This window comes from Lynx canadensis, chromosome B1 (genome assembly GCF_007474595.2).
Source record: "Lynx canadensis isolate LIC74 chromosome B1, mLynCan4.pri.v2, whole genome shotgun sequence".
NCBI lineage: Eukaryota > Metazoa > Chordata > Mammalia > Carnivora > Felidae > Lynx > Lynx canadensis.
The window spans coordinates 15,792,498-15,815,164 of record NC_044306.2 but is presented as its reverse complement, the minus strand read 5'-3'; the positions used below and the strand labels follow the sequence as shown (position 1 = coordinate 15,815,164).

General features: G+C 43.1%; 1 protein-coding gene across 1 annotated transcript in view; it reads right to left on the bottom strand.

Annotated features, from left to right (window-relative positions):
- Window positions 1–22,667, bottom strand: part of SNX25 (sorting nexin 25) — a 131,210-nt gene extending 108,543 nt beyond the window's left edge. Inside the window, exon 1 of the mRNA XM_030312132.1 lies at window positions 22,025–22,667. Within this exon, the coding sequence (XP_030167992.1) occupies window positions 22,025–22,408 (384 nt within the window). The 5' untranslated portion in view covers window positions 22,409–22,667. The remainder of the gene's footprint in view (window positions 1–22,024) is intronic.

Genomic DNA, 22,667 nt, shown 5'->3' with positions numbered 1-22,667 from the left:
GGGCTAGTTGGATGGCTGGCTGGTTGGTTTTCTGAAAGGAAAGAAATGGTGGAAACAAATGCAAGAAAGAAGGGCTGAAAAGTTAAGTAACCAGAAAACAAGAGCCGAAATAATAAAACATATTGTTCTTGAAATATTTTTGCCTTTGAAGCTACACTTTAGAGGGAGTAAAGTGTACATTTCCTGGAGATGTTCTACAGTGTATGTGCCTTTACACTCTATTGCTGGTGAAGTATTTGAATGTTCAAACAAAACCCGGTTTGATCAGAAGCCAGTTTCCTGGATTGTGCTTTACAATGTTTAATCACGAACTAAAAAAAGGTCTTGTTCTCTTTATTGATAAAAGAAAATTGTCAAACACATTGTCACATACTGAGAGGTTATCATCTGGGGAGATTGTACTGATAGAAAGTAGTGGTATTTGCGTCTATTGTCCCCTCTTAACCAAGTACAATTTGGGGGCACCTGGGTGACTCAGTCAGTTAAGCGTCCAACTCTTGGCTTTGGCTCAGGTCATGATCTCACGATTTGTTGAGTTTGAGCTCAGCACGGAGCCTGCCTGGGATTCTCCTCTTTATCTCTCTCACTGCCCCTCCTCTGCTCCGTCTCTCAAAATAAACTTAAAAAAAAAAAAAAAAATCAAGTATAATATCTACTTCAGATATAAGAGAAAAGGCTTCTTTGAAATTCAAACCTATAAATGTCCTCTTATTATTGTTTTTCTAGATTCCAAACATGCTTTATTTCTTTTTAAAATGCTATTTACAGCGGGGCGCCTGGGTGGCACAGTCGGTTAAGCGTCCGACTTCAGCCAGGTCACGATCTCGCGGTCCGTGAGTTCGAGCCCCGCATCAGGCTCTGGGCTGATGGCTCGGAGCCTGGAGCCTGTTTCCGATTCTGTGTCTCCCTCTCTCTCTGCCCCTCCCCCGTTCATGCTCTGTCTCTCTCTGTCCCAAAAATAAATAAAAACGTTGAAAAAAAATTTAAAAAAATAAATAAATAAATAAAATGCTATTTACAGCAATATAAAGAGTAGAGACACGTTCAACATTATAGATATAAAAGAATTAAACTGACCCATAACACTATTAATCCAGAAATGATTACTGACATTCTGGTGCATTTCCTCTCAGACGGTGACTCCAAAACTTACTATGTAACTTTGGGAACCTATTTTTCTGAACCTCAATTTCTTCATCTCTAAAATAAATATAACAATAGTACCCAAAAATAAATAAATAAAAGATAACAATAGTACCTACCTCTTCAGGTTGATAAGAGCATTAAATGAGTTACTACACATTAAGCACTTACAACAGTGCCTGGTAACACAATAATTCAGATTATTGGTACTTTTATCATTTTCCTACTTTTTAAAAGAAATTAAGATAACAGTATTCACACAGCTCTGCAACTGGCTTTTCTTTTTAATTTTTTAAAAATTTTTAAAATGTTTTTATTATTTTTAATTTTTGAGAGACAGCACGCAAGCAGGCGAGGAGCAAAGAGGGAGACACAGAATTCAAAGCAGGCTCCAGGCTCTGAGCTGTCAGCACAGAGCCCAACGCAGGGCTTGAACCCACAAAGCCTAAGATCATGACCAGAGGCGAAGTCGGGGCGCTTAACCAACTGAGCCACCCAGGCACCCCTGCAGCTGGCTTTTCATAATTAGTATTATGAGCATCTTTTATGAAATAAGATTTGGAATATATTGTTTTGAATGACTTGTACCACAATGTAACTATTCTTCTATTACTATGCATTTACTTTGTCTCCACCATTTTCCTCCTAGTTTTTTAAAACTTTTTATTGTTTATTTTTGAGAAAGGGAGAGACAACGCGTGAGTGGGGGAGGGACAGAGAGAGAGGGAGACACAGAATCTGAAGCAGGCTCCAGGCTCTGAGCTGTCAGCACAGAGCTCGACGTGGGGCTCGAACCCACAGACCATGAGATCATGACCTGAGCCAAAGTCAGATGCTTAACTGACTGAGCCACCCAGGTGCCCCTCTTTCTCTTTTAAATGAAAAAATATTTTCATTTCTATGCTATTGATCTAAGTGTAGGACCACCAGAAACAATCTAAAAAACTACTAAGTGTCTATTAAATATATAGTTGGATTTGGAGTCTGACTTCATTCAAAGGACTGTGTACCTCAAGAATTTTGTGCTTCATGGAGTCTTACGAGCTAAGAAGAAACTGAAGGAATTGAATGGGGCATGGTAGGAGGATGTAGGAGATGCTGTGAAGCACAAAATATGCAAAGCTGAACTGGAAAAATCCCTTTCCAGCCTCTTCAGCCAACGCTGAACTATGGGCCTGGAAAACCCGATGCTGCAGGGTACTTCCAGACAGGGAAATGAGTAATGGACACAGAGGCAGGAGCAAGCCAGGGCCTTCTCTAGCCTGAGGAATATGTGGGCAGTGAAGCCAATTTGGCCTCCAGAAATATAAATCCCTATCGTGATTCCACCTAAAATGAACTTGGCAAGAGATGAATGGTAGATTAGATCATCAGTAGCTCCCGTAGCTTATTACACCGTTTATCAAAGTATGGTTGTGTTCAGGCTAAAGGCCAACCCTGCCTGTATGCATCAAATATAGGAATCAAGGTTCTGTTTATATTTCTATAATGAAAGATATTCTTCAGCTGGGATAGATCTGAGACTAGATCCCATGAAAGAGTATGAAATCAGACCCTTTCTCTGAACAAATATGAAATTCAAACGTGCTTTATGCTGGAGCACAATCCCCCTATTATTACTATGGGAAAAGCATATGACATTACATTATAATGGCAAAAACACTACATTAAGACCCAGAAAATGTAGGCTGTAGTTGGTTCTTTGCCATTTTCTTGCTGAGTTATAGTAAACATATTCACCTCTTTGAGATTCAATTCAATTTAAATAATTTTTGCTCTATTTATATTAAAGGATGATTCTGCATCTCAAGAAGGATAATTCAGTAAAAGTGCTTTAAAATTACAAAGCAGTTTACAAATATAGGTTCTTATTACAGTTCCAAGAGTCATAGTCTAAATTTTTTTACAATGATAATTTCCTTCGCAAAAAATGATTGTAGTTCTATTACATGCGATTAGTATTATGACTTTCATGGTTTCAGGTCTTACTGTCACAAGCAGATTTCTTGGTTAATAAACTACTTTCCAGGAGAAAAATGAATAGTTCTTTACTAATTGATCAACAGAGATAGATTTTGAGGTAGGCTCATGTATTTAGGATTGTTTTTCCACTCAGTTGGAAGAATTAGACTAACGGGAAGGGAGATGTGTTTCACTTCTAACGTCAAGGACTCAAATCTGAAGATCCTTAGAAAACACACTTCACTTGATTCTAAGAGAAATTTAAGTATATCTCAAATCAGACACAGGTTTGGAAACTGAAGTAATAACATGCACTTGAAAGTACACAGGCAGACATCAGTTTGCCTAAACTGGTAAGTGCAGAACAGATACCAGGGCTAGAAGGAGGAGAATGAGGAAAAGCAAATTGTCTCAGGAAGGGTAATTGAAAACTGACATTAGCTTTGTGCATTCCTGAAAAGGTTCATGTAATAAAAATTCTATAACCATTTTGTTGCTGACTTCCATTGTAATTTTGAGTTCACGAGGGAAATCACAGGCTTCCATGATAGGAATCACATTTCCATCCATTCATTCAATCATCTAACATTTACTGAGGACTCTGTGTGTCTGCCACTTAGTTGGGTACCACAGAGACAAAGGTAAATAAATTATATTCTCTGTGCTCAAGGGCCTTAATCTATTTTTGACGGAAGCGTATCTTCAAGTAAAAGAGGTGGCAAAAGGTTTAGAAAAAGAACTCTTAGAGATAATAACAGCAAAAACATTTATTGAGTCCTTAATGTTGTACTGGGCTGTATGCTAAGTACACTGTCATTTAATCCTCAGTGACCCCATGAGATAGTTAGTGTTATCCCTGTTTTATGGATCAGGAAACAGTTTTAAAGAGATTAAGTTAGGCTAGCCATATCACTGAGGAAGGTTGTGCTTTGGAATTCTAATATTCTTCCTTATTCTGGTATCTTCTCTACATTATGATCTTCAGCCCAGGTCATGGAAGAAAAGTTACTCAGTATACAATCAAGCCATGAGATCATTTCACAAGAATTTAAGTTAATACATATTTGAGGTATATTACAAGAATTATTCTCATTTCACCAGAGTTCTCACTGAAACCACTCAATACAAATGATAAAGGAGCAAGAGTGGTTACCTCTGCTTCAAGGCTTTCATGTAACTCAACAAATAGAGAGGAGTCACATAGAATTCCTTTTTTCACAGAGTCCTTTAGTAACAAAAGCAATCACTGTTTTTTTTTAATATTCCATTGCTGTTCTGAAATACCATAATACTATTATTAATTTGTTGGCTAGCTTTTAAATAAAAACTGGTGATTAGATATTTAGTACCTACCAAGTTAGAAAAATATTATATGGTAATCTAATTCAGTAGTATCTCTATTTCCATAGTTCCCTTAAAGCAAAAAGCTGAGCTCCATGTACAGTGTGGCCCAGGCAACACACAGATATACAAGATACTGAAATGTGGGAGATGAATTATTGCCATAAAAACACTGGTTGGATAAAATCAAAATGAATTCAATGGAAACTATTCAAAGAAGTTGACTTTACGTCCCTTCTAACTAATGGGTAAAAAGTTAACTGTCCCACCATAGATGTAGATCATAAAAATTATTCCTACCGTTTCCATCAAAAATTCAAGTTAAAATTCAAAGAACAAAACTTCTGGGGCGCCTGGGTGGGCAGAGAGAGAGGGAGACACAGAATCCAAAGCAGGCTCCAGGCTCTGAGCTATCAGCCCCCACTGCGGGGCTCGAACTCACAAACTGTGAGATCTTGACCTGAGCCAAAGTCAGAAGCTTAACCAGCTGAGCCCCCCAGGCTCCCCAAGAGGTAGTTTTAAATGTAGTGCTTGAATCAAAAAGTATTTGTAGTCCTAGAATGGCCTACACTGAGTACAGGCACTGAATAAAGCTCCTCTAAAGAAAAACAACCATGTTATTACCTAACTGCTATTGCCTTTAATCGGTAAAAATCACCTGAGTACAGTTCCAAGCAAATGCCATAAGGGACACTGGAATTGCCAGAGCTGACCTTGGGCCAGTCAAGAGACAGCACCCCCACTCTACACACCCTTAGTCTCTCCCACTGCCTGATTTCATAATGTACAATGCAAGCTTTCTTCTCAGACACCATTTTGTCAGAGAGCTTCTGGACGCAACTACTTCAGCCACAAAAGAAATAGGAAGATGAACAACGTGGAACATCAGGGCACATCACATCCACAACACGAGGCCTTGGCTCCTCAGCTCCAGGACCCTCCTCTCTTCTCCCCCTTTCTCGTGGCCACCTCAAGGTCTTTCTTAGTAGACTTACAATCTCTTCTACCCGTCCCCTTCCTCTAAGCTCCCTCCTGGCCTCGGTTCCTTCCTTGGTTTAGCTGACACCTGAGCAGCTCCCATCAGGATTCCTGTACCCCGGTCTGTCCCACGGCCTGGCTCTTTCTCGGCTCCACTGCAGGAGCCGAGTGCTCCTCCTGCAGACGTATCACAACCATGCCAATGGGCGTCACCACATTCTCCTGGCCTCCAACCCACAAACTGCACTTAACTCTAAAACAATCTGCCCAGGGCCCCCCCCCCCCCCACCCAACCCCGGGTGGCTCAGTTAGTTAAGTGTCATGTCATGCTTTCAGCTTGGGTCAGGATCTCATAGAACCCGAGTCGGGCTCTGTGCTGGCAGTGCAGAGCCCGCTTAGGATTCTCTCTCCCCCTCTCTCTCTGCCCCTCCCCAACTCGTGCTGTGTGTGTGTATGTGTGTGTGTGTGTGTGTGTGTGTGTGTCTATTTCTCAAAATATATAAACAAACTTTAAAAAAATTTTAATAACAAAAATAAAATTGCAACTCCTGTGCTCATATCTTAAAAAACTAAACTAAACTAAATAAATTAAACAATCTGCCCACTTATCCTTGCTAGGCTTCCTCCCCACTGTGTGGCTGTAGAGCATAAAGACTGAGAGGCTGGTTCCAGTGTCAGAAAAAGCCTGGATCCCTGGTTCATAACCTGACACCTTTAGAAAGTCACTTAACCTCTTTAAAACTGTTTCCTGGTCCACAAAATGGGGCTAAGAGTAACTATCTCATGGGGTCCCTGTGAGGACTAAATGAGAATATACTTACTATAGTAAGGGCTCAATAAATGACTTTGCTGGTATTTTCTCCAATAGTTATTTTTCCCCCAAACTTTTTGCCACCTATCTTCAAATTACCCTCTGCACGGGTCATTCTCTTAACCGTCAGCAATTAACTTTACTTCCTACTTACCAAGAAAGTAGGGGCCAGCTTGAAACATCTGAATTCCCTGCCAACCTCCTAAGAGGTTCTCTCTATACCCTCCCCTTTGTACGTCTTTCCCACTAGTCACAAGCCCAAACCCTCCACCCGTGCTCTGGTCCTGTGTGCCAAGACACCACCCTATCATTCTCTAGCTGAGACTTTCAGGCCCTTCCGGTCTCCTTTTCAAGATTCCCCTTTAACCCGAAAATGTGTTTACATCTCTCCACTCAACAAAAAGCCCCCCCCGACTCCCAACACACACACAATCCTATCAATGCTCCCTTCTCTTCTTTCCTCCTCAGTCAAGCTTCTAGAGAGCACCGTCCACATACTATCTCTCCTTCCTCACCTCCTCCTCGCTCTTCACCCACAAGGATATCATTTCTGCCCCCACATCCGTCTTTGCCTCCCCAACCACCACTGTCACAAGTCTCCAAAGACCCTCCCAGTTGTCAGACCCAGTGGACACTTCTCGGTCCTCCTTCTGGACCTCTCTGCTACACCTGACGCTACTTGCCACTTATTCCCTGCTTCTCTCTTGCCTCTTCTCTCCTACACACGGTCTCGGCATTGTTTGCCCTCACACCGCAGCGGACGGCTCCTCCTCGGCCTGCCCTTGGCTCCCTGGTTTCAACCATTACAGGCTGTCCTGGGCAGTCTCATCAACCCTATAGTTTTGACTACCGTGTTGTATCCGGACCGCCAACAAACCTACTCCCTTCATCCTGGCCTCCCCCTCAGATTGCAGACCTGCACACCTAACTGCAGGCTGAACATATCCACGGGCCTCTCAAAATCTACACAGCAAAAACCCACTACCCACCACTCTTCCAAACCTGCACTAATGGTTCCTGAAATCATTCATCCTCCCATGCCAGACCCTGGAATTAACCCAGACATTTCCCTCTCCTCGCCACAATAAACATTTACTGGGCAGAACCAAAAAGCAGGTAAAGTTGACTGGACGGAAGGACAATTGAAATGGGTCTTTAACAAGCAGAAGTGAAAGGTCAGAAAGCGGGGACTGTGGCCTTCCCAGAGGCATGTGGTTACTCGCACATACACCACACGAGGGTAAATTCAGGAACAGAAGGTATATATATTTTTTGATATTTATTTATTTAGAGAGAGACAGAATGAGGGGGAGAGGGGTAGAGAGAGGGGAGAAAGGATCCAAAGCAGGCTCTGCACGGTCAGCACAGAGCCTGACAAGGGGCTCGATCTCACAAACCATAAAATCATGACCTGAGCCAAAATCAAGCTTAACTGACTGAGCCACCCAGGCGCCCCAGAAGGTAGATTTAAGAATGAGCAGAAGTGTGGAAGACAGGCTAAAAAGACAGGTGAGCCCTAGTTATGAAAACTAGGAAGTACTTATTGTTTTGACTCTAATTTCTTTCCTTTCTAAAGGTTGACCCAGGTCAATCACAGAAACCCTGTCCCCTTGCCCAAACCTAGCCAGTAAGATGTGAGGAGAAGATTGCCAGAGGCATTTGTAGTAACCTTTTCCTTGTTCCCAAAAGGGACTTTCTTCCTCTGGATATCATCTGATGTGGCTGTGGTACCTGAGGCTGCTACCATCATCTGGCCACTAGTCTAAGAGTTAATCCACCTCAGGAGAGGGCAGAAGAAATACAAGCAATGGTGATGGAGGCTTGACATTCCCCACAAGGGGCCTGTCCTACCTCTAGACCTTTAGATTGTGTATTATTTCTCAATAGATGTCTTTATTGTTTAATAAAAAAAGGGGGGGGGATAGGGATTGGTCACATGTAGAAAATACAGGGGGTCTAAGTTTTTTTCATGTTTATTTATTTTCAAAGAGAGAAAGAGACCGTGTAGGGAAGGGGGGCAGGAAGGGGAGGGGCAGAGAGAGGGAGAGAGAGAATCCCAAGCAAGCTCCATGCTCTGAGGGCAGAGCCCAACATGTCATCACCAACTGTGAGATGATGACCTGAGCCGAAATCAAGAGTGGGCGCTTAACCCACTGAGCCACTAGGCACTCCAAAAACACAGGGTTAAAAACAGTTTAACAGATACCTTTATTATAGGATTTCTCAACGTTAAAATAGAAAGTTTCAAGAACTTAGTTTTTCAAATTTATGTGATGAAACAAGCCTCTCATCCTGCCTCTAGTTTTTGAAGTGTACCTAAAAGTATCTCCAAGAATTAAGCATTTATGGATCATAGTTTAGAAAACTAGTTTTTACCAGAGCAGATGAGAAGAGTGTGTGACAGATTTATGATACAGCACAATGATGACAGTAATACAGGGACAGAAATGTGCTACAGGAATCCAGAGGGATCACTGCCCTTCTCGGAGGTTCTCACTCAGAATGGCAGATGGGTTTCACATTATGTGCCAACTCTAGTAAATATTTACTAATTGCCTGGAATACTATATTGAAAAGGATTCTGAGGCCTCATCCAGATTCAGCAGGAAAACAAAAACAGCCTTACTCAATTAGAAATGATCATCATGAGCATAGAAGGGGTAGTTGGGACATGATTCTAGTTCATCCGGAGACTTCTAAAGTGACATCAATTCCTAAACAAATCCTAGAACCATCCCAAAGAATTTCAAATTTTTTTAAACCTCAATCAGGTGAGATTGATCTTTAATAATTAAAAGGGTAATAAAGTGGTTAAGTGTATGGACTCCAGGGTAAGAGAGACCTGGGTTTAATTCTTAGTTCCTCCACTTGCTATGTGGACTGGATAGAGTATTCAGCTGCTCTAAATCTAAGTTTTCCCATCTGTAAAATGAGATGAACAGTCCTAACTCACATGGTAGGTTTAAAACTTAAATTAGGTAATACATCCAGCTGCACACAGTATGTACAATAAATATTAAGTTTAGTTACAGCAATTACTAAGGCATTTACTCTTTGATATTCGTATGTGTCCACTGAATACACAACCATGGACTGGAATGCAATGAATTAAATGGAGACCATACAACCTATTTCCCTGAACCCGTTAACAATGCCAAGATAGGCTACGATAAGCCAGTGGCAAAGATGATTACAAAGCACTGTTGAAAGTGTTACTTGCCTTTAAGGAGACCTATGAAATAAATAAAGCTAACACCTGAGAGAATTCTCTGCAAAACACTTTTCCAGATCTCTCCATAGAGAAAGCCAAGAAACAATGACCAAACCAATAGCAACAAGCCTCCTTAACACCTAGAATGAGTTTTATTTTTTTCCCCTGGGGCACAGAACTTTTGGTACTAAAACCAAGACAGTTGGAAGCAAATCAGGTCGGTTGGTCACCCTACAAACAAATAAAGCAAATCAAGTCCCAACAGCTGGGTCCGGGTCTTGGCTGTGCTACTCAGAGCTGAGGCAGAATGAGTTCTTGAAATACCATTTCCCATTAAAAGAAATCAGGGCTCTTTTTGGAGAAATGGCTAAGTCCAGGTGTGAGAAGAAACTGCTCAAGATGAACCTGAAATATCCGGTTATGTCAGACAGCAAGAAAACTCTAAAAACTAATTAGGGTCATATCAAAAGGTAGGGTCATATAGAAAGGTCTCTGGAGCCAACTTCAAAAGGCTCCCATGGGCCAAAGATGGGATTATAGAAGCTTCAAAAAAGATAATTACAACTGATCAAAACCTGTCTATGTTCTCATCTGCAAGTTCGTAGTAAATTCTTTTTTCAAAACACATAACTAATTGATTACCTTCAAAGGATGTTGGGGAACCAACTCATCATTTTAGAAACTAATAATGGGGGAAAATCTAGCATTTGCTCTGCTTTTCTATATGAACTGTATACCACTGTGTAACCAAATAGATGAGGGAAACAGGTCTCTTTTAAAAAAGTATTCAGGGGTGCCAGCATGGCTCAGTTGGTTAAATGTCTGACTTCGGCTTCAGTTCTCATCTCACCATTCGTGAGTCCAAGCCCCACATCAGGCTTTGCGCTGTGCTGACGGTGCAGAGCCTGTTTGGGATTCTCTCTCCCTCTCTCTCTCTCTCTCTGCCCCTCCCAGACTTGTTCTTTCTCTCTCTCTCTCCCTCTAAGTAACTAAATAAACTTAAAAAAATTTTTTTAATTAAAAAAAAGTATTCAAAGCAATAAATGAAAAGTAAATGACAGAATTTGAACATTACCATTTTGTCACCCCCAACAAATTAGTGGATGTAGCTATCAAGCATCAGCAGCTACTGATATAACCAAAAGTCAGTAAGATGTTTTGTGTCTCCCAATGAAAGATCACACCACCACCTATAGTCTGTCAAATGGATTGAACACAAGTTTGATCACACCTCTGGATCCAGCTGCCAATTTGCGGGACATACAAAGGAGAGGACATGTTGAACTGCATCATTCACGTGTCATCAGCAAAATCCAGACCACAGGATACTCCACAGGACAAACGCTCCAGGTTCTTCACAAATAAATTGCAAAGAAAGGACAGAGGATAAGAGGATAAGGATATCCCATAAGGAAAAGGATAGAGGAGAAACTAATTTTTTTTTAATGGGGGGAAAAAAACCTATCATGTCCACTGATACACATTTGAATGATAACACCATAACAACATGCAAGGAAGTGAATACTATAAAGTCAAGAGTTACTTAAGTGGAAAAGGAGGGGCTGACATTGGGTGGAAATACAGAGGGGCTTCTGGAGTTTCTGGAAGTTCCAAGGGTGTTCTCTTTATGATCATTCATCCAACTATACATTATTTTCTGTGATTTTCTGAATCTGCATTTGTTATTTTACAATAAAAAGGTTTTTTTAAAAGTGATAGTGCAAAATCTACTATTTAACACCTCCTATATTCAAAACACTTTTACAAATATTAGAATTTGTATTTTCAAATACTATAACATTGTTCCAAATAACCCTTGAAAGGTATTTATTATCTCCATTTTTCATATAAGGAGACTGAGCTCTAGAAATGTTTTTTTTAAATATTTTAATGTTTATTATTTACTTTTGAGAGAGACAGAGACAGAGCACAAGTAGGGGAGGGGCAGTGAGAGAGGGAGACATAGGATCCAAAGCAGGCTCCAGTCTTTGAGCAGTCAGCACAGAACATAATGTGGGGCTAGAGACCACAAACTGTGAGATCATGACCTGAGCCGAAATCGGACACTTAGCCAACTGAGCCACCCAGGCATGAGGTCTAGAAATCTTAAGCAGGTTGCCCATACTCACAGTTATTAGGGCAGAGCCATGATTCAAATTCAGAAGAGTGGCTCCAAAACCATTATCTTATTGTCAATGCTCTATTAATGCCCAGTTATTTATTTGGTCAAGAAAGATTTATTGCTCACCTACTAATCATGCTCTTAAAGATACAGGGGAGTTTCTGCCTTTGTGGAGATCAAGACAGACAAGGAATCATCCAAGGGAATATAAAATTACAGCCGTTGGAAGGTACAGTAAGGAAAAGGTATGTGGTGCCAGGAGAATCCACACAGCAGAGAGGGAGACCCTCCCTGCACAAGTGATGACTGAGGTCTGGGGAAGCAGTTCACTAAGTAAGGGGGCAGTGGGCTGCTCCACACAAAGGAGGCAATGTACAAAGTCGCCAGTGATGGAGGGAGCATGGCCCTTTAAGGATGGAGTATGAGGATGAAGGTAGTGAAGACAGAGGAGGCTGAAGAGCTGGGAAGAACAGGAAGCCACTAGCGGATTTTAATTAAACCTGTTGCTGAAGATGGATTGAATTAGGTTCGCATTTTTAAAATGGCAACAAGGTCAGGGCGCGTGAGTGGCTCAATCGGTTAAGCATCTGACTTCAGCTCAGGTCATGATCTCGCAGTTCACAAGTTCGAGCCCCATGTCAGGCTCGACATTTTAAAAAATTTAAAAAAATAAAAAATATAAATAAAGTGCCAACAAGGAGACAGAGAGAGGAGTTGAGAGGCTACTGCAGCCATCTAGGTGAGACATGATGGCAACAGGGACAAAGCAGAAGAGATGGAAAGAAGGGGATGGGTGCAAGACATTCAAGAGGTAAGAAGGCAGGACCTGATGATGGACAGCATATGCATAGTAAGGAGAAGGAGATGTCCAGGGAACTCAAAGTCTTCTGGCCATGGGACCTGACTTTTGGAGGTGCCAGTCATGGACATAGAGGACAATGGAAGAGGGATGGGGACACTTGGACTAGCTGAGTTTCAGGCACCACGACAAATGCCAAATGGAAATGTCAAGTCACGCAGTTGAATAAATGAGTCTGAGGCCCAAAAAAAGAGAGGAATAAATCTCTAATCCTGAGTGTAGGGATGGTTTTTACGGGGGCTCAAGGATGAGACTGCCTAAGAGTGAGATAATAAAAAAAGAAAACTCAAGAACACCATAATTCAAATCAGGAAAACAAAGCAACTTCCTGAATTTACCTAGAGATGATCATCTCAGAAAGGTTTAATGAAACAGGAAAAAAGAAAATCAGAAGGAAAAAGAGATTAACTGTCTCAGAAAAAGCACACTGAAATTTCTGGAATACTTAAAGATGTTAATTCCATGTGTAACAAGTTGGCAAAGCCTGCATGCAGCCCTCAGGTAGATATTTTAAGAACTAACTTGCACAGGGTAATGATACCTTCTGGGAGGTGGCTTGTAGATATGGGCTCAAGGCTACAGACAGAAAGCTTTGATGCTAGGAAAGAAAGCTCTGGCTTCCCAGGGCTGCTCCTGGCCAGGTGGACAAAAGGGAAGGGGCTGTCTTCACAGGAAATGCCAACAGGAGCATTCGTTCCTCAGCTTCTATAACAAGGTGAAAAAAATTTTGAGATGCATACTCTAGAGAAACAGGGCTACACTTCAGCTGCTATGAAGTACATAATGGGGCTTTGGCTCAGAGGGAAAAAAAAAAAAAAGGACTAAGCACACCTGGATATCCAGCTTTGGGGGATTGAGACCCTAGTAGCCCAAAAAGAAATGTGCTTTTTCACAGACTGACAGTGGTGATGGCAGAGAAGCCTCTCTCAAATGCTTTGCAGGCACCAGAAATGAAGGAATATAAATGAGCTTATTCACAAATACAGAAGACACTTCCTATGGACTCTCGGAAGTCTGGGGAGGGGCAGCTAGGGGCAAGGCAGACCAAGGTTCTGCATGAGCAGACAGAAGCAAACACCTGTAAAATTTTAGTTACTACCATTAATGTAAAATCACTCATACACACAGGTGGTTGAGAACTACAGAAATTCAGGTTACTTTAGAAATAAGTATTTGTAGGGGTGCCTGGGTGGCTCAGTCGGTTAAGTGTCCGACTCTTGGCTTTGGCTCAGGTCATGATCTCTCGGTTTCATGGGTTCAAGCTCCGCACTGGGCTCTGTGCTGGCAGCACAGAACCTGCTTGGGATTCTGTCTCCCTCTCTCTCTGCCTCCTCCCCACTTGCACGGTCTCTGTCTCTCTCAAATAAAATTTTAAAAAATGTATTAAAAAAAAAAAAAGAAAGAAAGAAGTATTTGCAAAAACTTACCTAATTTTTTCCAAGAGCAGTATTCTACACTGCAACTGAAAGCTTACTAAATAGATCCCAGTGGCCTAAACAAGTTCATGTTTCTTATCCTAAACATGCACAATTCATTCCTTTTCCTCCTTGGCCCCAGAGGCATTTTATCTGGAGTTACCATATTCGTTTTTCTTCACATCCAGCTCTTAGCTATTCAGACTCGGAAACCCCAGGCTGCCTGACAAATGTACCAGGACTGGTCAGTGCCCGTAGTAACCGCACAGAACAGGTCAGGCCCAGGGACACAGCAGGCACACCTCACACTCCCAACTGCATTCTCCCAAAGCAGAATCTGAGCTGAGAAACCCACCAAAATACAACCAAATCGGTTCCCTGGGCTTTCTGGAAAGCTCCACTGTGTTTGGAGAAACTATACAAGCACACAGCCCAGGGCTGACACAGGATATGGAAATAAGTAACTGGGCCTGGGCTCAGGGTATCCAGGAAGAGCCCTTGAGAAGGGCTGCCGATCACACCTATCATTCCCACCCACGCCCCCAACCCTAGTTTAGAAAGTGACCGAAGAGGGAAGGGTAAAAAAAAGTAAGTTCCAAGTTTGCAATTTTTTTTTCCAAAAGCAAAGGTGCAACTTTTTTGTTTTACACAAGTCTGTACGCTATTATTTTAATATTTAAAGCCTTCTACAGACAATGTTCATTTTCTAAGCCTGAGCCTTTAGTACTAAACCTGCTGAGTCACCTTTTTAGTACAATTATGTGCATGATTCTGACTACAAAAACTCACATTTTCAGGAATCTGGGGGTACTCCCTACCCCCAAAACTATAAGGTTGGGAAATGAAACAGAAGAGATTTTCAAGAAGGCAACATTCAATCACGAAGGTGACATCACAGCATGCTCCCAAAACAAAAGCAGCTTGAGATAGAAGACAGTGAGAAATCAACCTCCCGGGAAATGACCAGACTTTAGGCTCCAAGGAGAACATTCAAGCTTGGAAACTGTGTTCATTTTGTGAACAAGACAACCCTTTGTTTGGGGGCTGAATTTACTATTTTGTTTGTTTATTGGGGGGGGGGGGCAGGGGCATGTGTTAGTGGGGGAGAGGAGAAGGGGAAGTGTGGGGGAGAGGGAGAGAGGGGGAGAGGGAGAGAGGGGGAGAGGGAGAGAGGGGGGAGGGGGAGGGAGAGGTGAGAGGGGCTGGTTCTGGAGGGAGCTAGCGGGGACGGGAGCCCCTTTGCGGGGAGAGCTTTTCAGAGGGGGGATTGAGGTAGGGTTTCCTCTGTTTCTCTTTCTCTTTTCTCGTTTTTCTGGGGTGGGGTATGGGGGGGGGGAGAAGAGGGGGAGAGAGAGAGAATGAATCTCAAGCAGGCTCCATGCTCAGGGCAGAGTCAAATGTGGGGCTCGATCCCACGACTCTGAGCTCATGACCTGGGCTGAAATCAACAGTCAGATGCCCAAGTGACTGGGTCACCCAGGTGCCCCGAAATTTACTGTTTACAGAGAATGTTAGGACACTCCTGAAAAGATTCTTAAGCCTATCTGTAATGATAACTAATGATATTTTACATCAAATAAAAAGCTCACTCAAATTTATTGCCTTTTATCTCCATTCACACAGCCTCATTAACTCTTTTTACCACTGCATTTAACATGGTATTTTCTCCTCCTGAGTTTATCCCAATCACTTTCCATTTAACATTTGTAAAGCCCAGCTCTGAGGCTATCACTCCTGTCTCAGGAAATGCCAATAGCTGCCATGCCCACAGACTAAAATCCAGTTTTACTCTCGATTGAAGACTTCTACAACGTGGCCCAAAGTACCTTTGCAATCCTAGCTCCTGTGATTCATCTCGTATACTCAGGGGCAACTCAAATCCTAAATGGTACATGTACTCTGTCAACAGTTTGCTTTGTTTACTTTTTGTAAATTTGTTTACTTTTTCATAAATTATGAAAATAAAAATTGTTTCCTTTAGACAGTCTGGTAAATTCAAATAAACACTTTCTTCACTTGTTAGCATACATGTCCTGTGTTTGATGAGCATTATTATGTTCTAGGTTTAATCATGTATCTTCCTACTTAGAAGTTATCATTCCTATATAACTTGTTTCCTAACCTTAAGAAAAAATGCCTTCACAATGAAGATCTAAAAAATAATTGTCCTATATGTGTTATCATTGTTTTTGTATCAAGAGATTATAGGTGTCCAAAACTTCTCTCTTTGAATATATATTTGTGTTTTCTTGTATATGCATAATATATATATGGAAGAATAAACAACTATTAATATTGTCTATACGGAAAATTTCACTGTATACCCTTTTACACTTTTTTTTTTAAAACGTGAATGTTATCATCTGCATAAAAAATTTAAAAATTATCAATAGTGTGAATTTAAAGGAAAACAACCTTTATACCAGACAGTTAGGGAGAATCCTGTGATTTAAGGGGTTCTCAAAAAGCCATCTTCCTCAAAAACATTTTTCCCACTATCCACCATGACTTCAATCGTCTAGTTAAAACTTTAGCAAACAAATATTCTGAAGTAAGTATATTATGCCATTATCCATTATCAAATTATTGAGGATTACTTTATCACATTAGCATAACAAAGGAAAGTCACAAAGAGGCTGTGTATAGTCTCCCTAATTCCTGTTTCTTTTCCTTTTTCCCCTCAAGTAACTAAATTAAGTTTGTTTTACTCAAAGAACTTTTGTATTTCTAAAAGAACTCATTTAGGAATTCTAAAAGTCCTACCCAAGCCAACTGGCACCACGGATTGCTGTGTGAATATTTTACTGTCTCTATAAACATCTGCCCTCCCATCCAGTCTTCTCTATCAATCCAATCTACTCAGCCTGAGAGCGCAGGGACAGGGAGATTCTTGTTCATCTGTGAATCCTCCCCAACGCTAAAAACATGGCCCTGCATTTCCAGAAAGCAATTTCCCAAGCTCTTAATGAGCTTACTGCAAGGTTCTGACCCTTCTCCAGGATGCTGGGGTTATAATTTTAAACCTAAAAATGTGAGTAGGGGCACCTGGGTGGCTCAGTCCATTAAGCATCCGACTTCGGTTCAGGTCATGATCTCACAGTTTGTGAGTTTGAGCCTGGCCTCGGGCTCTGTGTTGACAGCTCAGAGCCTGGAACCTTTAGATTCTGTGTCTTCCTCTCTCTCTCTCTGCCCCTCTCCCCTCGTGCTTTTCTCTCTCTCTCTCTCTCTCTCTCTCTCAAAAATAACATGTAAAAAAATATTTTTAAGAAAAAAATTTAAAAAACAGTCAGTAGAATACTTAAATTTGCTATCGTCTCAAACAATAATCCATTTACGCAGGCAAAACTGATCTATTGAGAGCCTACCATGTGCCTGGCACAGGCACTGAGCAGCTAGGCAAAAAGTGATCTAACAAGATCGTAATAGCGGCTATTTAACAGGTACTCAGTAAATGCTTGTTAGATTTGATAAACCACTTGAACTTTTCTATCTGCCTGAACTTTGAAGTCTTTCATTAATGTTTTCTTCATATAGTAGTGGACTTTGGTTTCCCACATGCTATTAAGCATTTCACTTTTGTGGATATTCTCGTGTCGGCCTTCAACCATCGTTAATTGCTTAGTTTTGAATTTATGGAACACAAATCAAGAAACATCCAACAAGTTACAGTGCAAAAGAGAAAATCCTTACTATATGTGAATAACTGATGGGTAGAGAAGCTATTCTCTTATCTTCCTATTGTCAAAACGTAAGAAATAATTTTCCTTTTTTCCATTATATGAAGATGCGCTTTGTATTGCTGGTCCAGTAATGAAACTAAGTTTTCTAAACTAACTGGCTTCTGCCATATTTCTCTTTCCGTTGCCTTGGTTAGATGAGGTGCTGAGGTCAAGTTAACTGTGACCAGTGAATTGGAGGCTCTTGGTCCAGGTAAGTTAACTGGCCTGGCGCAAGACCAAACACAACCTTGGACCGGGAACGCCACGCTATGACAGCCTGCTCAACAAAGGTGGGCTAACAACTGTTAGTTACCCCCGGGGCAGGCCAACCCCACAGCACCACAGCTCCAGTGTGCTTGCTGGCCTGCCACAAAGTCCACGTTTTTCTAAGTGGGGCCCAGAGAGCAACTGTCAAGACCTTCCTGACCTTACAGAAAAGCTTCCTCAGGACCTGAATACACCACTGGATATTATTTCTACCTGAGTTGAAAATGATTGTTACTACTTTAATCAGCAGTAATTCCCACCCAAATGAAACAAAAATTCTTGCACATAGCAGATGCCCAACAACTACTACTACTGGATTAACTGGAGGGGGAAAAGCATGAAGTAGTGAGAACAGACAATTTTATCATCATCTGCAAACACTCCCTGAGCTCCTGCTAGATACAGGTATAGCAAAAGGTGTCCATCAGGGGTCCTAATCACATGGAGTTTACAGCCAATAACTACACTGTGAGACACACAGAAGCATTTTAGACACTCCCTGACACAAAAACCACTTTTCGCTTTCAGTGTGGCTTTTTTAGCTGCCTACTTTGAACGATGTATGCATTTTTTTTTCCCTCTATAGGAGACCAAAAAGAAAACGAAGAAGAGGGAAGGAAGGACGGACAGCTAGAAGGACAGCATTTTAGAAGAATCTCAAATGTGTGAGAACAAATGACGATTCCTTCCTTCATGCTGAATCAAAATTTCTGTAGTAATGTACTCACTGTATCTTACAGAGGCACCATTTGGTTTACTACTCAACAGCCTCCCCCTCCACATATGTTAGATGACCTGTGTGGTCCAGCTGCTACCCCCACAGAACTGACAGATATTTTACACTACACCACGTGCTTATGCTTCCATTCATAAAGAACAGAGCGTTGAAACAAACAAAATAAAACTAAACACAAATTAGAAATACAGCACAACTAAAGGCTTGAGTAAATAGCACCAGTACTGTTAAAAAAATATAAAATTTTATGTGAAAAATCTGCATTTCAATTACAATACAGACGTAGAAAGTAAAGTTTCTAATGTACTCACTTTCTCGTTAAAGACTATTATAAGGATCCAAGTTCAAAAAAAATGACCAATGATCTACTTTCCATAAATTACATTTCACTTCTAGTACCTGAAATCTTCAGGATTACATATGCTGCTTCATGTTCTGTCACCTTTAAAGTACTATTTTCTCTGGGCGCCTGGGTGGTTCAGTTAAGCGTCCAACTTCGGCTCAGGTCATGATCTCGAGGTTCACAAGCTCAAGCCTTGGGTTGAACTCTGTGCTGACAGCTCAGAGCCTGGAGCCTGCTTCAGAGTCTCCTCCTCGCTCCCCACCCCTCCCCCGCCTGCACTCTACCTCTCTCAAAAATAAACGTTAAAAAAATAACAAAATACTATTTTCTCTAATTCCTCTACTAAACCATCTTTCTGGATGCTAATCCAAGTTTTATCTACCCAGAAGTATAAGTGAGTTGGGAGGTTTGAGGAAATGTATTTTCCAGGAAATAGGATGGTAACTAACCCACAACATGCAGCTTCTAGGCCTTCAGAGGACTAGAATGCTACAGGATTTTGACCCTGACCTCACCATCTAAACTTCCTGCTCCCACTTACTAGGCACTCTTAATCACTTAACTCTTATTTTTTGTTTCAAAAGCATTTATCACTAACAAAAAATATCTCCTTTGTTGTCTGATCTCCCATAAGACTATAATCTCCAGAGAGTAGGGCTTTTGTGTGTCTCATTGATTCAACCCCAGCTTGCAGAATAATACTTGGCTCATATAAAACACTCAGTAGGGGAGCCTGGGTGGCTGGGTTGGTTGAGCTTCCAACTTCTGCTCAGGTCAGGACCTCAGGATCTGTGAGCTGGAGCCGGGCGTTGGGCTCACTGCTGTCAGCATACAGCCCGCTTCAAATCCTCTGTCCCCTTCTCTCTCTCTGCCCCTCCCATGCTCATGCTCTCTCAACCATAAATACAACATCAAAAAAACCAAACTCGATAAACACATATGGAGTAAATTATTTCTTACAATGCTCAAAAGAAATGGAACATCATTTACAAATCAATAAGCCAACTAGTAAAATCTTTGGATCCTTATTTTTCTGTCATTGTAGAAAAAAATCATGAGGAAAAAAACACATCTGCTTACCAACTCTTGCTAAATTAGATATGAAAAAAATGGATAGTTAAATGAAGGTTTTTAAAGGAAATAAACACTACTAATTTTTTTAGAATACCAGGGAAACAGAAGTTCCTATACCTTAATATACTGAATTCCTGATGGATTTACAGAGTGAGGATGCCTGACTTCCTTACCTACAACCCTCCAGCCATTATCTCAGGGCTGCATTTCGAACTGACAGACTCAGGACAGGGTAATTTTGGAGAAGAGTGTGATGATTTTTACAAGAGTAAGTGGATCATATCATAAGCAAATACAAAACCCAGAGGATAATGATCCCTCTAACAAATATCCTTATGAACCACTGCCATTTCCCTTACCCGAATGTGCTTAGGCAACTTCATTTTCATGACAGTATCATTCAGTCCAGCAGCTAGTGCCACATTATGTTGTGTATTGATCTGTTGTGATTTCAAATCCATATTGTTTTGAATTGAGGTTGTTTTGATCTAGTTTGAGAAACCATGTCAAGATGATATCTGCAGAACTGTTGTGCTGAGTGCTTCTCCATATGAATATATGGATGAATAAGTATGATGTAATGGGCTTTAAATACCAGCAGTTTGTGTGGTCCTACCCAGAGTGTTCAGGCGGGGCAAGGCTACTCTTGGCCGATCTAAACAGCTCTCTGTAGATCTTAAGACACTTGCTCCTGTTGTGGTCAGGCAACTCCCGGTCAGTAGGGGTGTTAAACCATACAGCAGTCTTGGGAAGGGAAGGGACATCTGTTCCTGCCGTGGTGAGGGTATTTCTCACAGGCAGTGGTACAGGCTGTGTAACTGTCCCCAAAGTACTAACCTTCAGGGCAGCCAGCCCTGCCTACCAACACCAATGCCACTGTCACTAGCTACATGTCCCAGCAATTACTACCCAACTTTTGGTTGAAAGGACTTACTCTACCAAGAACCAACTCCTAGAGAGGCACACCTCAAATAAATCTGGACTTTACTTCTCCACTGCCTGGAACAACAGTATAATTCACCCATCATGGGTCTGTGGGGTTTGTTATTTCCTTACCGGATTATTGAGAGACACTACCCTGTAACCTATGGCTTATGAAATAGAACTCATAATTATATTCCCGCAGTAGAAGTTATAATTCCCATAGTAAACCTGTGTTAAATACATTATTAGCAGAAACAAATCTCAGGCTCGGCATAATGTGCCCCGAACAAAACAAGCTACAACAGAATCAAGTTTCCTTATTTGATTTAAAGGGTTACGTATGAGAGAAAGCTGGGAGGCTGAGCAAGTAGCGGTCTGGCCCTAAGGAAGAGAAGAGCTCATTTGAAACACTCTCATTTCCTAGATTTTCTAACCACCGCCCTGCTGTCCCACCCCTCCCTGGGATACCTTTGCTTTTGTTGCAGACTGAAGTGCTATCTGACATCCCCTTTCAAAATCACAGAAACTAGCTGGGGCTGCGTTCTCAACATGGTGGAAGACAGGATGCCGCGGTAAGAAGTGTCCACAGCCTCGGGTGAGAGGTCCCGGCAGGGCGAGCTAAGCCAGACGAGCCTGTCTGAGCAAGTTTCCGCACCGGTGAAAGGTCATAAAGTTACCTCTCCCAGAAAACGGTTAGAAGCAGCAAACACCATGATCCGCACAGGGCGCAGCGCGTGCGTACAGGGGGGACTCCCCTCGCCAACTGCAGAGCAACATTCAAGATTTGGATTATTCAGCTATCAAGGTTGTGCCTGAGGATGGCTGTGGAGCAACTACACTGCCTAACAACGTGCATCTCGGCGAGCATCCCGCAAGCTCGGAGGAGCCCGGAGCCCGCCCCCTCTCCCCCCACCCCCCACCGGCGCGGGCCGAGGGAACGCTCGCAGCTACCCGCCGGGCCGACCAACCCCAGCCGGGTCTCTCTCCGGGAGGCCAGGCAGAGGGGACCGGCCACGCCGCCGCCACCCGGGGCTCCGAGAGCGGGCGGCGGGCACCGGAAGCGGGGAGGGCCCGGACGAGGCCCCGAGCGCGCGAGGCAGCGGGGAGACCGGTACTTACCCCCGGCCCGCGGCGGGCGGCCGCGGCCAGCCGTCTCCAGGTGGCGACGAAGTCGGGCGGCGGGGCTCGCCGGCTCCGGCAGACGAGGGAGAACAGAGTTCCCAAGAGGAAGGCGGCCGCGGCGCAGCCCAGGTACAGGCTGAGCCGGAGCAGGACGGTGCACGGCCCCGCGCCTCCGGCCGCCTGCCAGCAACCGGGCCCCAGGCAGGAGAGGCACACGGCGGCGAGTGCGGCCACCGCCACTGACACTCGCCAGCTCCAGCCGCCAGGGCTCCCCGGCGCCGCCGCGTCTTCCCGGGCGCCCGGGGCTGGGCGGCCGCCGGTGGCCGCTGCCGGCACGAGGCTGAGGCCGGCGCCGCTGCTGTCGGTGGCATCGGGGTGCATGCTGCTTCCTGTACCGCTAAGGACAGGCACATCTCCTGCCCTGCTGTCCCCCGGCGCTGCCCTGGACGGTGGCCTCTGCGCGGCGCCCCCTCCCCTCGCCGCTCCCGCCGCCGCCGCCGCCGCCGCTCCGGAGGCACAGGCAGTCCGCGCTCATGCCCTCGCCGGCGGCCCACCGAGGGAACGGCTCCAACAGACGCCGCCGAGCTCCTCTCAGCGACCCCTCAGCGCCGCCACCCGGCGCCGGCCCCGCAGCCGTCCG